We start from the raw sequence: 17,465 nt of genomic DNA on the forward strand, positions 1-17,465 counted from the left end.
TACACCCAATAAAGGAGAGCTTTTGGCCCAAAATCAGAAACACAAACGAGTTGATTTTTTCAACTATAATAAAGAACAGCTCCAAAATTCCCGATACCCGTTCTTTGGAGCCTGAAATGAATGTTGCTTTTATTTCATTTCGCAGTAACTAAGTTTACTCAATAATTTCAAAAATTCGATAATTTCAAAAATTCAATTTGCAGATTTTCGAAAAACAACGAAACGGACGGAAATTGGACGAACTGCTCTTCATCGACTCTCTTAGGGCTGTATTTAATTGTTACAGCTTCTAGGCAAAGGAAAGCTAGCCTCACTGGGTAAAAGGGTTGCAGAGCAGAGGGAAGGGTGAAGGTACAGTCAACATACGCATATACGAACAAATATTGATAAATTCCTTTTCATCGTGAATTTAGATATCCTCAACAACTTCAGTGAATCGCATACTTAAAGAATAGTAAGGCACGTAGAAAAAAGCTGTTACGTAAGCCCTCCGGTTCAGCAGTTTATCCCGCTTTTCAACACAAAGGTAACGCAAGTTTGATAATCAGACGAAAACCGCCAAATGCGGTAGGACAAAAAATTCGATAGTATAATTGCTGCAAATTTAGATTGAGCACTTAATCTGGCAACGAGTGGTTCGAACCACAACAACTCATGCGTAATTGCCTGATACACTAAATTTTCGGCTATCATGGCGCTATGATAGCTTGTCTTACAATCGCTTTTCTTTAACAAGCCTAATTTCTGAATAAGAGCACTTTAGGTTACGCAAGAGTCAAGGAGTCAGCGTGAGAATGTCACTCAAGAAATGAAATCGGAAGAAAGTTCTAGAACAAAACAGTCGAGCAAAAATTTTACAGAAGAACATAGCCAGTAGAATAGTTGAAACTACTCAAAGAGGCGCAAAACATTATCTCCAAGCTAAGCAAACTTAAACCAGAAAAATCAAAGAGAGACAGAAAAAAATAAAGAAATTAAGAGCCAATTTAAGCATAGAAAGTGTTTTAAATCTGGGACAGCATTATTAAATTGGTAGTGTGGGGGAGGGATGGACGGTATAGGTAGGTTTTGGGGGTAGGTAGGTCGTGTATGTGTGTGGGGGGCAGTGCCGGAGTGGGGGTCAAGCTTGTGAGGTCAAGTGTCGAATGAGGTAAAGGAGATAGGTAGGAAGGTAGGTGTTTCTGCAATTTGGAGTAAGGAGGGACTGTTATGTAAATATTATTTCTCAAAGAGACCTTTAGACCTTGAACATTACCAGCAGTTAATGCTATGTTTTATTATCTACGCTACTGTTAAATTCCAAAGTTCGAAAGCAGAAATCAACGTTCTAAAGCCAACGTAAATGTTCAAAAACAAAATTCAAGGTTTAAGTTATGAACACATTTGGTTCAGATGGAATCAAAATATGTAGAAAAACACTCTTCCTCTGCGAGTCGTAAAAGGACAAGTTTACAATAATTGCTTCAAACTTCCGTCGAGAGCAAATGACAAGTTCAAAATTAACCGCCAACTTTCAGAGATGAGCGCACAAACAAGAATCTCACTTACTGAAGAACATTCCAGAACAGGTGAAAACGATCCCGCCAAATTGTGCAGGTTCCCGATATTAAATGCGTCATAAAAATGGCGCTCAGTTAATTGCGGGCAGAGCTCACCTGAGGCAACCATTGCAGTTGATATGATCACCTACCTTTCTCGCCAATCGGTTCAGGCTGAGTGAACCACCTGGTAATTCGCTTTTATGTAGTCCTACTAAAAGCAGCATTCTAAGACTAAATTACGTCAAATTTAATAGCCATGATTGGTATTTTTGGATCATTTAATGATCTGAAGCATATTACAATAAAACAGCTATGATAACTATTTAAATATAAACGCAAATTACTACATCTTTAATGTCGATAAAAATTACATATCGCACCATGATACAATCATCTCTTGACAATAAAAATTTTATTATGAACTCAGCGCTACTATGCAAAAACCCAGTTGTTATTTATATAATTGATATAAAGAGCACAAAAAGGAAAGAGTCTATTAAATAGACAAATTAATACTTTTCACACAGTAATGCCAATTCACACGATTTAATAGTTGAATTTTCAAATATACTGCTGTTGATAATATTACTGCAAAGGATAATAAATATCCCAACTATTTTTCTACATTTCTTGGTTTTGAATCTGGAGAAATGACAACTGATTTTTTTATTAGCGAAAGAGGGGTTGTAGTTTGATGAACTTTTGCTTTCTGGCAGTAAAAAGCAATCGAGCACGTGTAAATTCTTATAATGGCAAAAATTGAGAGGTTTGCTCTGAGAAGACAATAGCAGCTAGCACCACTACCAAAAATATCATTGCTCAACTCAAGCTCAATGTCTCGGATAACAGCTTTTTAAAAAAGTACGTAAAGGTTATAAACCTGTATTTAAGATAAACCTATATGCACAGAAATCTGCTTACATTTATTGTGTCAATAACCTATGCCAGAATAACATATAAGCCAAAATACGTGAAGTTTAAGTTTGTCCAATATTTTACTCTGATGTTCAAATTTATAATTGTAACACCAAATAGATAAGAGTGCAAAAGGGTTATAGATCCGAAAAAAAGTTATGTATGAGCATACATTCCTTCGAGTTATCATGAAGACTTAACATAACCGACCAACGTCGAGCGAGTTGCTCTCAAACGACCGGCGAGCGGTTGGCTTCGTCAGTAGCTAGCCACGGGGGGGGGGGGGGTGTCAACCTCTAAGAACCGCCCTTCACACCATAAGTATAAGTCTCCAAAACAGTTTGAGCTGAAACAGAGCTGAAAAGCTCTAAGAGCACTTAATGCCCGCTGGGCGCTACCTGTTCATCCCTTTTTTGAGGACGAAAAGTCAAAAGCGTCAGACGAAAAATCGGTCAAGCAAAAAATCGCATAAAAAAAGACCGACAGGACTAATATAATTGCTACAAACTTCGTTTGAGAGCAATTAATTAGCTACTAAAACAAGCGTGTGATTGTAACCGCACCATTAACCATCATACTCCATAGAAAAGTTTCCTTATTAATTGGTACTTAGGAGTTGGGTATTTTGGTATTAGGGTAAAACATCATGTAACACTAAAATACGACCAAAATGTGCACGCGAAAAAATTCGGTAATCGTTTAAGCCTGAAATAGAGTTTAGAGGTAGAAGAGTGTATCAGCCAGATCAATTGAGGGTTCTGCATGAGACAAACTGTCTCCAGACATTGCAGCTAACTTGTGAGCATACTGGCAAACAGACGGCACTCTAATAGCACCAGTCCAGTTGTAGTATGAATGACTCATACTGAATGCCAGTTTCATTAACTCCCCAGGTTTTTCTCTGAAAGGAGTTTTGTCAGCGATCACGTTGTAATGTGTCGGAGTGACTGTCCCTTGTCTAGATGAGGTTGGGGCAAGGAAGAAGTCAAATCTGTTCTCCTTAGTTAGGGTGTCATACACCACGGTACCTAAAAAACCAAAATTTCTCATGCTTCAAGGTGGTATATGATTACTTGATGAGCTCGAGTGGTAGAATATCTAGAGAATAGCAAGATTAACTTTTTTAAGTATGCGGTACCACGGGGTATTATCGTCCCTAATGATCTATCCACCGTACGAACAAAACCATTTGGTCAGAAAATTGCTTCAAATTGTTTTAAAACCAACAATGTAAAAAATTGCTTTAGTAGTAGTAGTAAAAGACTTCAATTTACCAAACTGATGGAATTTTAACATTAACAAATTAAGATATGTACATAAAGCTGAGTAGAAAAAAGCTGTACAAAAAAAGGGATACTAAGATACACTTATAGGACATCGACACTTTATTGACCACGTACAGGTTCGATTGAATTCAAATTTGCAGTCTCGCATATCACTAAAGAATTTTCGCAAGCGATTTTTGTAGTCCAATGGGGGGTAGAGTAAATCGAAATCACCCACATCATTAAAATCATTTACAACAGTTTGAATGCGGTTAAAGTACGACTTAGCGGTCAGCTTCTTGGCGCATGCATTGACAACGAGATGAACTGTTTGGCCGCTGCGGAGACATTTGTTAGATCGTGCACGACTGAAATACTGACTGAAGGGAATACAACTTTTGCCTTGAACAATGCTGATGAAGAACTTCAAATCACGATCAATAAGTTGATAGGCAATAGGGAGGCTCTCTGAGAGAGACAAAATATATTTATAACCACTATAACCAAAACACCAGCATAGCCCCTTCCAATAGAACTTCTCCAAGAGTCGCAAATGGGTAGCGTCAACATGCCAGGCTGGAGAAGCGTAGAGAAGCGACAACATCACGCATGCGGAGAACAGGTTGAATTTTACTTTAGAAGGAATGCAATAGGGCACAGAGTGTCGCAGATAATTAAAATTCTGTCGCGCTTTCGGGAGTTTACCACGTATGTGAGCGTCCCATTTGAGTGTTTTTGATACTTGTAATCCAAGACCGCATATTGAATCAACTTTCTGGAGCTGGTAATCGTCAATAAAAAGACTGCCAGTTGTCTTCTCTGAGAGATGTAAAAAGACGCATTTGTTTAAATTGAACATCATGCTATTGTCTCTGCACCACTGTGAGAGACGCTTAAGATCTTGTTGCAAATTAAAAAAGATATTTTCAGAGGAGCATACCAACTTCGTATCGTCGGCGTAACAAAAACACGTTGAAAAAGAAGGCAAAGCCAGCATATCATCTATATAGATTAAAAAGAGGAGAGGGCCAAGAACACTCCCTTGGGGAACACCACTTGAGATAGGCTCGCAGCCAGACAGACATCCGTCGATCTGAACTCTTTGAGTTCTGTTAGTGAGATAAGTTTTCATCAACTTTAAAAAATTTTCATCTAGTCCAAAGTATGCTAATTTGCAAAGTAATATGTTATGATTCACAGTATCGAAAGCCTTTGAGAAGTCAAGGTAAACTATTATTTGCTCGGAATTACTATCAAAATTCTCATAGATATCGTGGAGGCATACTAAAAGTTGTGTGATAGTTGAATGCCCACTACGAAACCCGTGCTGCCGAGCGCTCAGCTTTGAGCGAAGAACGCAATATAGGTAATCAAAAATGATTTTTTCCAATACAAGAGAAAGTCGTGGCAGGATAGAGATCGGTCTATAGTTTTCTACATCGCTTTTGGAGCCTTTTTTAAAAGGAGTAACGTATGCACACTTCCAGAAGTTCGGCCACTCATTGGTATTAATAATATTTGAAGAGAGAGCATACATATCCGGCCAGAGTACTGGGACAGCTGCTCCAAACAAACGATGGTATACCATCGCCAGCCACATTTGAGCTAGCAGGTACAATCTCGAGGAGTTTAGTTATTTGGTTCACTGAAAATGTAACTTCTGACAGAACTGCCACAGGATTTGCCATTTGAGGTAACGTGCCAGCTGAACAAGATGACTCGATGAAAACTGATTGAAAAAATTTGTTCAACAGATTCGCTTTCTCTGTATTAGTAGATGCATGGGAATCTCGCCAAAACATTTCCTTGGGTAAGGTGCTCCGTCCACTCAATCTTCTGAGAATCTTGAAGGCCTCATTTGTAGTAAAATGTTTGCAAGAGTCAAGGAAGCAGGCTTTATCCAGCTCAATGAAGTCAGCCACCTCCTTTTCAAGCTTCAATAGAGCTGAAATCGATGCTCTACGACGCCTGGCCGACTCTAGCTTGTTCAGGCAGTGCACTGTTATAGAGCTGTAGAAAAAAGGCAGCGTTTTTCTTCGTTTACGTTTTTTCTGACAACTTGCAGAGAGGGCAATTGTTATATTACTTAGCCAAAAAGCCGGATAATCGATTGAAGTCACACAGTCAGCAAAACTAGAGCAAACGAGGAGTTCAAAAGCTTTACAATCAAAACCGCTTAGAGCAAAGTCCGATTGGGACTCAAAACGGTAGAAGTTATCTATTTCGTAATTTAGAATAAGAGGAAAGTGATCCGACAATTTGGCTTCTAATACTTCACATTCCCATGCTTCTGGCTGTGACACAAAAGCCAGGTCGAGAATATTACCACGTTTGTGTGTAGGAATGCGAACGATTTGATCAAGTAGGTAATCTAGTGTAAGGCAGTCGATTAATTGTTGATCAAGAGAGTTTGAAGCGATGGGCGAGTCCCAGCTGATATTGGGAAAATTGAAGTCACCTAGAATTAAAATCTCCAACTTATCCGTAGAGCAGTGTTCCAAGTACTTGGGAATAATGCGCGTAACTAATGATTGAAATAATGAAGGAGAAACAAAGAATCTAGAGCTTTTTGGAGGTAGGTACGTAATACCGCGAGGTAGGTTGATGGCAATCTAATCAGACAGCTCAAGTAGAAGTCTCCCACCTCAGTGTCCAGAATATCAGCGTTGTTTCGGAAATTGTTGTGCAAAGCTATCAGCAGACCACCGTGTTGTTTTACGCCTCTATCAGCTCTTGCAATAACAGAGTACGGCAAGCCGCAAAAGATACTGGAGTCAGTGACAGAAAAATCAAGCCACGTTTCAACAAGTGCTATAATACTTGGCATTTTCTGACCGAAGAGTGTTGATAAAGATAAACGTTTCTCAATTGAGAGCATGCTCTGCACGTTAAAAAGTAATACACTAATAATTGTTCTTTCGAGGGTTTTAGGAATATTTAGTCATTTCTTTTCCTGCACTCGTCCACTCCTGATCACAAAGGTTTTCCCAGGGTATTTGTTCTGAAGTGTTCTTCTCTCTTGACGTACTTGAAATTGTGCCTCTCTTTCTGACTTTGTTAAATCAGGATCAACATAAATCTGAGAAAAATCGTTGGAGGATCTCAGGTTCTTAGACTTCCTCAAAAACTCTTTTCTTTTTATGTCCGACTGAAACTTAACAAGTAGGAGCTGTCGACCGGTGGATTCGTTAATACTACCTATACGCTTCGGCTCGAAATCAGTTTTGTTCAGGGTGACGTCGATTTCTTCGGCAATTTGTTTGACAAGATCAAGATCGTTGCTGTCGTTCGATGGTACGGAGCCTTTGATAAAAACATTCATTCTCTTGCTGTCTTGTTGAAGCTGTTCATGTCGAATTTCTCGAGCTATGCAGGACCTGGCTTTATTCTTTTTTGTAAGGTTATCGACAAGAATGTTGGCATAACTTTTGGGCTCGGTTATTTTTACGGCACTGCAAAATCCGCAACAGAAGGATTGACTTACGTCAAAATTCTTGGGTAACAGCACTTTTGTAACAACAGGGCAATCTTTACTGGAGCAAGGTATTTCTCTTTCCATTACTTCCTTTGATAACTGAGATCGAGTAGGCATTGTTATTAATAAGTAAGCCTCAGGCACCTAACCACTGTAAAAACCACTTATTAAACCAGACCTTACTCACCGAACCACTGCCCGGTGTGACTCAGAACGAAAAAAAAGGGGAATAAGAATATCGCTGTGAAGATCTAACCGTTAGATAGACTGATACTGATGCAACTCAAGTTGGTTGTGCGGCTGACTTCATTGAGCTTTTAAAACCAACAATGTAAAAAAAATGATGCAAACATTGTTTCACAGAAGTCCAAATGTTAACCAACGCTCCAAAAACAGCAAATTGGTAAGAAAATGTTTTAACTTGAAGGAAATTTCCCAAAAATTTAGGCACATTTATTTCATGTCAGAGCACTCGATTCCGCTATATGAGCAGTGGCGACAAAAAAAAAGATGTGCGAAAATCAGTTGAAGTTGAACTGTTATCACAACGCAAAAGCCATTATTACCACAGTTGTTATCATTCGCTGATGCTATTTAACACCTAGGCATCGCCTCAGATATGAGGTAACATTTTCTCCAAGACAATAAACCGTACCGTAATTTAGCAACTGTGGCTGAACTTCGTAGTTTTATCTCAAAAGAGGCGGTTTATCGCTGTTTGTATAGCTGATAATTCAGACTATCGGCGAGTAAAATGCTCTTTGGAGAACTTTTTATTCAAGTTATATCTCCCAAAAGCATTTTCTTTCTACGATACATCAAGGCAAAAAAACGTGTTTTGTGTGCATTTAATCTTTTTGTAAGGCTTACATGGTTAAGAAATTATGACGTAATACTTTCTCGCTGGATAGATTGAATTGATTTCTCGCTGCTCTTTTATTTACTCAGTAACAGTTTGCTATTTCTCTGGTACTCATCTGTAGTTGATTAGTTAGTTCGTCGGTAAGTTATGCAACTGGAGTTGATTGATATTCGCGATTTCTCATGATACTGTGGCTAGAAAATTAGGAGGAACAAGTATTTGGATCACACCATAAACTTATCAACATTGAAGGGATGAAGTTTACCAGGTGCTGGGTTCTCTAATTGTCCGCCTCTTTGATTGACTGCAAAGAACCTCTGCATGATTCGCTTCGTTACTACCACAAAGCATAGTTCAGCACTGCACTGGAGGTCTGCGAGGGCTTGTTTGCATTGTTCTACTTCGGTGTCTATAACCCGACCCAACTGTCCCTCGCCCACGCCATCCCGGAACATAACAATGTACTTTGGGTAGCGTTTATTCAACTTTTGGTACCTGAAGAAAAATATCGCTGAAAACTTTTTAATCAAATAAAAAACTTGATTTGTAAATGAAAAATTGAAGATGCTGAAAAAGATAAATTTTTAAAGGAAAAGTCTTATTAAAACATAAACCGACTAAAGTCGGAAAAATTGCTCTCGAATGCAAGGCGGCGCAATTTAATTCAGGGGCTGTAGCCTAGATAAATTTTTTTATGTGTACAAAAACATCAGTCGACGGTAAGACTCCTGGGTCCAATTCAGCCACATCGACGGAGGTATTTATCACTCGGCTATCTGTCCCTTGTTATCAAGTCTCTAACAATCGGTTATGTTTCATCAAAAAATTTTATTTCGGAGTGAGAGCAATTAAAAACATATCCGGCAGATTGCCGGAAAATAGCCGCCGTTGATTCCAATAAGCATGATTGGGACTGAACGAATAGAATATATTGAAAAAAAAAAGATTTTTGTACAAAAATATTTTTTAAGTCCGATTTATTTTGATGGCATTTCGTAGTTGAACAAACTTCTGTTTCTTAGAGAGAGGCTACAGGGGCTACTGTCAACACCAATAAGCATTACGAACTTCTGTTTCTTAGAGAGAGGCTACAGGGGCTACTATCAACACCAAATAGCGGGCATCTAAAATTGGGCTTTATGGGTTTATCCCGTTTCTATTTCTGACTTCAATTTTTTATACCGACTCTGTTCATTTTGAATTGCTTTGCTTAGCAACTGATGTTCAAATTCACTTTTAGCAGAATGAGAGAAGAGAGAAACTAGCCTAGAAAAGTCAAAAAGATTTCACGCAAAATGTCGAAAAAGCGGCAAAATGGTAAAGCGAAAAAAAGTTTGACGAAGTAAAAAAAATACGTCCGCAATAATAGCCGGCTGAGAAGATGAGGGCGGCTATTAATCATGCGAAAATCAAAAGAAGTCACTTGAGAAGACAAAGATTATTCTAGAAGAAAAGCGCAAAACTGTCTAGCAAAAATTTTGCATAAAAAGACACACGTTTACAATAACAATAACTAATTCTCATTCGAGAGCAATTAAAAACTGTTTTAGAACAAGTTTTTTCATAATCGAACTCCAGTTACCTTAGAAAATCAAAAACAAATGCGGCAAAGCGGCTAAAATGCCTCACGTGATCCTGATAGGGATTGAAACAAGCGAGCGAAAACGTAACTGACTGCAGTCGGTCGAATTGCTCACAAATAACAGGCTGGAGTCAGCTGTGTTTTAATTTGGCCAGGAAGGCGGTATAATACCACTAAGGGGTTTACACTGATGGTGCCAGAGTTCATAACAGAACACTTCTAAGCTTTGAAATGAAGATGAAAGACATTTTGGCACTCTTTTGATTTCACTTATAGTAGCAAACTGCCGCCAACGAAGGTAGCCGTTAAAAACGATTTTACAACTAAAACATAAATCGAGTAAAGTCGGATGCATTGCTCTTGAACAACGTCGACATGTAATTTAGAGGGTGTACCAGCTACAGATACTTCAGACAAGGGTGGGGTTCCAGCCCCCCCCCCATTAGATTCGTTAACCACTAAGCTACAAGGACCATGTTCAGTAACCTCACTCAACTGCAATAATACCTAATTGATTAATGAGAGCAACTTCAATCACTCAAAAAATTCAAAAGTCAAGCGTGAAAAAGTCATCCGAGAATTGATATCTAACGAATGTTTTGCATAACAGATACACATGTTAACAATATTTCTTTCTAAATTTGTTTGAGAGCAATTAAACATCTTATGAACTTTCCGATGACAAGACTAAATTACTTCTATAAGTCATAGAACATAACCGACAGATTTGCCGACAACAGCCACAAAACAGACAGTTGAAACGCTTAGTTAAAAGACCATTTTGACAGAATACAAAGGAAAAGTGCTACTGGGAAACAATAACTACTTCGCACGACCTCTATTCAATTTCAATTAATGTTTACATCTTTAAATTAGCTTTAATAAGTGAGTTCGGAAATCGTTTCCTTGAGTCAGCTAAGTCATTGATGCTTTATCACAATTGAACTAAAAACAAATACTGAAGAAAGCAACAGATGACGTTATGCGAAGACATTCGAAAGCTCGAAAACCATTATAGAATGTCGCATTTGATTTCGACGCGTGATCAAATGTTCCTTTCATAAAAAAACGACCAAATAAAAAAAACAATAAGAAAAAGAGAGTTTTGCGGCTAATACAAAAGATCTGAAGCCGAAACTGAATCAACGATATCAAAAATTTAGTCTTTCTGAAATCTCAAGTCCAATCGATTATTTTTAACAAAAAGACACAGAGTATATCGCATAATATTAATAAAAAATCCCTGAGTATTTTGATCTTTACGATTCAGAACGAAAACGCGCAATCATCTCACTGAACACGAAACAAGGAAAAATTTGCAAACTAGACCGATTATGTCAAAAACTTTCCACCCACAACTAATCCTCGAGCAAATAAGTATAAAAATAACCGATTAATGCCTGGCGAATTGCTCTCAAACGACCGGCGAGCAGTTGGCTTCGTCAGTAGCTAGCCCCAGTTTAATGAGGCTAGCTTAAGCTTGATTCGACTCTGCAGCTCTCAGTTTTCTAGCCTTGTTAGTAAATCAATCAAACAAAAAACTTGAAATATTTTGAAAATTTGCAAAATAATGCAAAATTTAAAATTAAAGCTTCCAGAATTCGCAGTGAAAATGTTCAAAACTATTTTTTTGTCTCTGGAGTTGTCAAGTGACGCATCGGCAAGACTTGAACATAACCGACTGAACGTCGGAAGAATTGCTCTCGAACGACTAGTGGGAGCTCTTAATCAATTGCAGTCGGCTTCAGTGGGGGGGGAGCCTAAATGGGACTAAGAAGTTCAATAGTGGGCTTCAAATAACCACATTAGAGGTCAACATATACCACTACTATGATTTACAGAAAAAATGGCACCAGCTGTTTCAGTGCACTTTTCATTTCACTTTTAGTATTAAATTGCCGCCAATTGAGTTCAGCTTATTGAGATTGTGATTGAGAGAGAATTTTAGATCACGCGAAACGCAAAAAGTCAAGAAGAGCGTATAAGTCACTCGAAAAGTCAAGCAAAAATTTTGCATAAAAAAGACACACACGTTGACAATAACTGCTATGAACTTCGTTCAAGAGCAATTGAAAAGCTTCGTTGGCCAGTAATGATCGTTAAACTCAAGAAAAGGACAAAAATATTCAAAAATTTTAAAAACAATCGCAAGTTTTAACAAAATCTTGCTAAAATTCAAGATATTAAAATCTTCAAAACAATTTCATTGTCTTAAGAGACTATCCAGTATCCCAAATTCAAGCTTTAAATAGTTTCACTGGCTCATAAAGATCCATAAATTTGGAACAAAGATATCCCGAAAATTCGAAAATAAACTTTATCAAAAAATTGGTAAAGTTGGAGTCATTAAAATATGGGTAACCATTCCATTGATTCTATAAACTATGTCACAATTTATCATCAAACCTTGGAGGAGGTCCCTAGGACCCTGGTGACGGAAAAAAATGAAGTTCAAGAAGATTCAAAAATTTTGAAAAAATTGCAAATATTTTTTAAAATGGCTATTAAAATCTTGAAAAACATTCCTTTACATCTAGAAGCTTCGCAGTAACCTATGATCAAACCGTAGAGGAGGTTATAAGGCTTTTGAGCCTGGGGAAACCTGAAAATAGACAAAAATTTTGGAAAATCTTGAGAACATGCAGGTTCTATCGCTAAAATATGTCATATTTAAAAAATGAAAGCTACTCCATGGCAAAGTCTGGCAGTAATTTATTATTAAACCCTTAAGGACATTTTCTGGCCCTTGCGTCTGGATAGACGTGAATAATGAAAAATAAAGAACAAAACATTGCACGTTTTGTAAAATTCCAGGTGTTAAAATGCTGAAACCATTCCAATACCACTAGAAACTATGCAGTAAACTATTATAAAACCCTAGAGAAGGTTCTTAGACACCTAGGGCTGAAAGAACTCAAAAAATAATAGAAATTTTCAAAAAGCTTGAAAAAAAAACAGTGGGGTGGGGGGGAAACAGCGAGGTGGGGAGGTAGGGGGCAATAGGGGGATCAACAATGGGGGTGTCATCAACATCTAAGAGCCGCCCTTCACAACATAAGTATAAGTCTCCAAAACAGTTTGAGCTGAAAAGCTCTAAGAGCAGTTACGGCCCGGTGGGCGCTACCTGTTTATCCCGTTGCTGAGTAAAAAAGTCAAAATCGTCAGACGAAAAATCGGTCAAGCGAAAAATCGCATAAAAAAGACCGACAGGACTAATATAATTGCAACTTCGTTTGAGAGCAATTGAAAATGGGACAAAGGGGTGTTAAGTCGATGCGCTAAGTATCATGACACTAGCAAAAAACTATCAAACAAAGAAATTGAAAGCTAAGAAAAGTCATGAAAATGTGAGGAAAAAAGCAAACAAAATTATGAAACATAAAACTCACTGACAGCCTAAAATGCTCAACATGCCTATACTACCACTACAACCCTTAATATAGCCCACTATAATCAATTTGGTACAACAAAAGAGCGTGAAGAAAAACTGCTATAAAAATCGTACGTGAATAAAAACAATTTTTTCGCTCAGCGAAAAATTTTTCACAACTACTCGGTCGCTCTGCCTCTTTTTTCTTTTCTTTTTTTCTCTCTTTCTCTCTTTTTCTCTCAAATTCGTGACAGGAACAGAAATCCTCTCTTCTCTTCAAATTTGTTCAACAGTTTCGGCTGAACACTAAGTTTTCACGTGTTGAAGTTCGTGTTTCAAATACGCTCCAACTAAATTACTGATCAAAAAGGACGCTCCTGCAACACTCCTCGAGTCTTAAAAAAACAGCGCCCCAAGAGAATCCGAATTCTTTGAATTGTAAAGCAAGCCAAAATGAGATCAAATGATAGCCTCCAGTTATCTCTTCGCAGCTATTCCAGCTACGTCGCTATAGAATCTAAATTTTAAAGGCTTTTATTTGGTCCGTCTTATCTTTCTGCGCGTTGTGTAGATAATTTTGAGATTTTTCGGAAAACTGGCCTCGCATAACTGTTATGCCATCTCCAAAGAAATCTTAACATACCCGGCAGATTGCCGGAAAATAGCCGCCGTTGATTCCCATAACTCTATTGGGATTGAAAGAAAAAATATCAACAAAAATTGATTTTTGTATAAACACATTTTTAAGTGCGATTTATTTTGATGTCATTTCGTAATTGAACATACTCCTGTCTCTCAGTGAGAGGCTACAGGCTCTAGTATCAATACCAATAAGCATTATAGAAAGTAACTAAAACTTATGAGAACAAAGTTCAAGTACCGGGCATCTAAAAATGGGCTTTATGGGTTTTTCCCGTTTCTTTTTCTGACTGATTTTTTTTATACTGACTCTCTTCATTTTGAATTGCTTTGCTGAGCAGCTGCTGTTTAAAAGTACTTCGAGCAAAATGACAGAGTGAAACTAGCGCAAAATGTCGAAAAAGCGGCAAAATGGGTAAAGCGAAAAAAAGTTCGACGAAGTAAAAAAACACAGAAGCGCTATAATAGCTGGCTGAGAAGATGAGGTCGGCTATTAATAATAATATAAACCTTTTCAGCAGTTGGGTCATTGCAGTGTGCATAACTTGCACTTCTTCTTCGTTGTTGGTGTAGGATCTGGAGTAGAAACGTGACAGGGTCAGATTTAGAGATCCCACAACGCCGACGCACGACCTCTGTCTGTTCCTGGGAGCGTGGTACACGTCCATGCCCACCACCATCAAATCTGCATAGTTGAACAGCATGAAAATTGTAGGCAAGCAACAACATTGTTATTTAAAATTCTTTCGATATCTGTAGAGCGGCCCCAGGCATCGCAGAATAGTTATCTTCTAAGATTGTGAAAATCAAGTGAGATTTAGTCAGTATATCAAGGTTATTATTCAAACGTACGCAATAGTTGCATCGGAAGTTCTTAAAAGAACTAGCAAGACTTAAAGTATTTTGCTGAGTCTTGCTTACTGAAACTAAAACCTCAAAAGTTTGTACGAAATTTGATGAAAACTTTGATTTAAACTCTTCTTCTAAAATTCTTTGTTTTCAAAAACTACAAAATAAGGATTTAAATATTGATCAGTTTTGCTCTTAAAAGTCTCTCTTGACCTTTGCAGTTAATGTGTACCTTTTTCAAGGTTAAAAAACATACCCGGCAGATTGCCGGAAAATAGCCGCCGTTGATTCCAATAAGCATGATTGGGATTGAAATAACAGAAGATATTGAAAAAAAAAAAGATTTTTGTGCAAAAACATTTTTTTAAGTCCGATTTATTTTGATGGCATTTCGTGGTTGAACATACTTCTGTTTTAGAGAGAGGCTACAGGGGCTACTATCAATACCAATAAGCATTAGAGATGGTAACTAAGACTTATAGGAACGACGTTCAATTAGCGGGCATCTAAAATTGGGCTTTATGGGTTTATCCCGTTTCTACTTCTGACTTCAATTTTTTATACTGACTCTGTTCATTTTGAATTGCTTTGCTGAGCAACTGATGTTCAAAATCACTTTTAGCAGAATGAGAGAAGAGAGAAACTAGCCTAGAGAAGTCAAAAAGATTTCACACAAAATGTTGAAAAGGCGGCAAAATGAGGTAAAGCGAAACATTTTTTTATTCGACGAAGTAAAAAACATAGCAGGACAAGTCCTGACGTACAATTCAAAGAATTTTCATTGACTAAACAGAAAACTAGACCTAGAACGGACTATGAATGGATTGGAAAAACCATTTAGAAAAAAATCCGATCCAAAAAATCGAAAAAACACTAAAAATCAAAGTGAAATTGCCGCATGTGAACAAAAAACTACTACCGATAAAGCGAATTTTTGTTCAAACGCCGTATTCTTACTCTACTTTAAAATTAGAGCGAAAAAATTTCACGGCGCAAAACCACTCGCTTTTTTGCTCCACTTCCTGTTTCGGCGTGACCAAAATCACTACTCCAATTTGACTTCAAAAATCATGAAAATGTGTGAACAGATCTTAAAAAAAAATATAATAGCCGGCTGAGAAGATGAGGGCGGCTATTAACAAGAAATCTAAAGTCAATAGTCTTTCAGAGAGAAAAACATCCGTTCGTTCTAAGAAAAACTGGATCTCAACATAATTGCAACTGGGGCTACAAACGTCACTGGACAGAATAGACCTAATGTACGTACCAGGGATGCTGAAGTCGGTGATCCAAGGTTCGCCTCCTAGCTTGGCATTGATCTGCATGGCCAGTTTGCTGACGACAGACATGAGTCCACTTGGTCTGGTCAGAGTCTTTTTGCATACGCACTGACTCGGTACAGGCTGTTCAATGTAGCACACCCGCTTGATTGAACTGTATCTAGAAACAGAAAAACCAAGGCCATTCAAGTAGTAAAAAATTGTTCTCTGGTGTAATTTTGTTGGGGGTGGGCATGTCCAAAATCACCCTTCAATCCATATCTGTCTCCTCGAGCGTTTCTCAGCAGCTTCGTTGAACCGTACATTCAGAGCCACGCAAAGCTCCAAGAAGGTTTCTCAGAGACAAAGCAAAAATTGCTTCGAACTTTGTTAGACAGCGAATACAAAAATTAGAGCACCAAGGGGATTCTAATAATGTGTACTTAAGATTGTGCTCGCCCGAAAAGAAACATATACGTTCTTTCATTGGATTTTTCTGTTTGTGCTCCAGCTTAGTGGGTGCATATTATTGGCACGCACCTACGCACGTGCCATATTTTTACATGGTGATTTACTACGTACTGGCACGTGCTAGGTAACTGAGGGTGCATAACGTAATGGGGGGCACAATGTAGCAGATCCCTTTCAATGTTGTGCAAATGTTTCATGAACACAGGCATCAGCCAGCCATCAAATCTCTGCAATAAAATTTCAAGGAAGATGGCTGGAAAATTGCCAGAAAATAGCTGCTAAAAAGCTCTGCACTAAAAATTCCTAAAAAACGAAATTTCTCACTCACGATTTTCTCACTCCATTTCAAAAGTGGCCGATTGAAAAGGTTCTTGCTTTAAATATACTCGCTTCTATTAATACTCCAACGTGACTAAAATCATCACTCTAATTTGAGTTCTTCTTGACAAGAAAAAGTCGACAGAACATGCAAAGAGATTATCCAAATCCAAATTGTGCTTCTCAGACAGTGCTGTCCTTAGCCCGCCATATTTATGTCTCTAACAAACTCTCTACTGACTACAATTGCCAGACATTTCCTTACTCGAATCAAACCATTGCTTTTCCCCATTCTTCAATGACAGTTTGGGAGGCTTAACTTGTTTTTCAGATCGTCTCGGACAATTGTTCTGCAGCTTTTTCGTTTTCCTCCAGGAGGTCTTTTTCAATTCCCGCCTCGTTCAAATTCCAATACTGCGTTGGTAATGTCAGATGGTTTCATGCGTAGAAAATTTCCCAGCCATTTCATTCGCCGTTTTCTTATGGTCACGGGAATTATGTCGCATTTAGCATTGAACGATACTAACTCTCTAGGGAGGTCTTTTCCTTTGTGGAGACATCGCCGCAGGCAGCGGAATTCAAATGACTGTTAACTTTTAGAAACTGCTTCGGAAAAAGGAGCATCGAACTGGCTCACAGCTCTACCGTTTAAACGTTACGGTTTTACACTAACTAGGTCCAAATATTGAGACGGGCTTTGCATTAGATATAACATTGAGGCCAAAAACACGCCCAATAATTGTCCATGTGGTGGAAAGTTTACCCCATCACATGCTCTCCACTGTGCGAAGGGGTGCATACACCCATGAGACACAAAGAGATCAGAGACACCTTTGCTAAAACCAAGCATAAGTTCGCTATGATGTCGAAGTTGCTTCAAGGCGAGTACTTTATACACAAAACTACTAGCACTGATGAA

General features: G+C 38.2%; 2 protein-coding genes across 3 annotated transcripts in view; both read right to left on the reverse strand.

Moving 5' to 3' along the window:
• LOC142337183 (uncharacterized) overlaps positions 1 to 17,465 on the reverse strand; it is a 160,466-nt gene that overhangs the window by 54,390 nt on the left and 88,611 nt on the right. The window lies entirely within an intron of this gene.
• LOC142336335 (piwi-like protein 1) overlaps positions 1,760 to 17,465 on the reverse strand; it is a 35,282-nt gene continuing 19,576 nt past the window's right edge. Inside the window, exons 5-8 of the mRNA XM_075385092.1 lie at positions 15,766 to 15,938; positions 14,160 to 14,334; positions 8,324 to 8,553; positions 1,760 to 3,484 (exon numbers count right to left, since the gene is read on the reverse strand). Of these exons, the coding sequence (XP_075241207.1) occupies positions 3,174 to 3,484; positions 8,324 to 8,553; positions 14,160 to 14,334; positions 15,766 to 15,938 (889 nt within the window). The 3' untranslated portion in view covers positions 1,760 to 3,173. The remainder of the gene's footprint in view (positions 3,485 to 8,323; positions 8,554 to 14,159; positions 14,335 to 15,765; positions 15,939 to 17,465) is intronic.

Source organism: Convolutriloba macropyga, chromosome 3 (genome assembly GCF_964194025.1).
Source record: "Convolutriloba macropyga chromosome 3, txConMacr16.3, whole genome shotgun sequence".
Taxonomy (NCBI): domain Eukaryota; kingdom Metazoa; phylum Xenacoelomorpha; order Acoela; family Convolutidae; genus Convolutriloba; species Convolutriloba macropyga.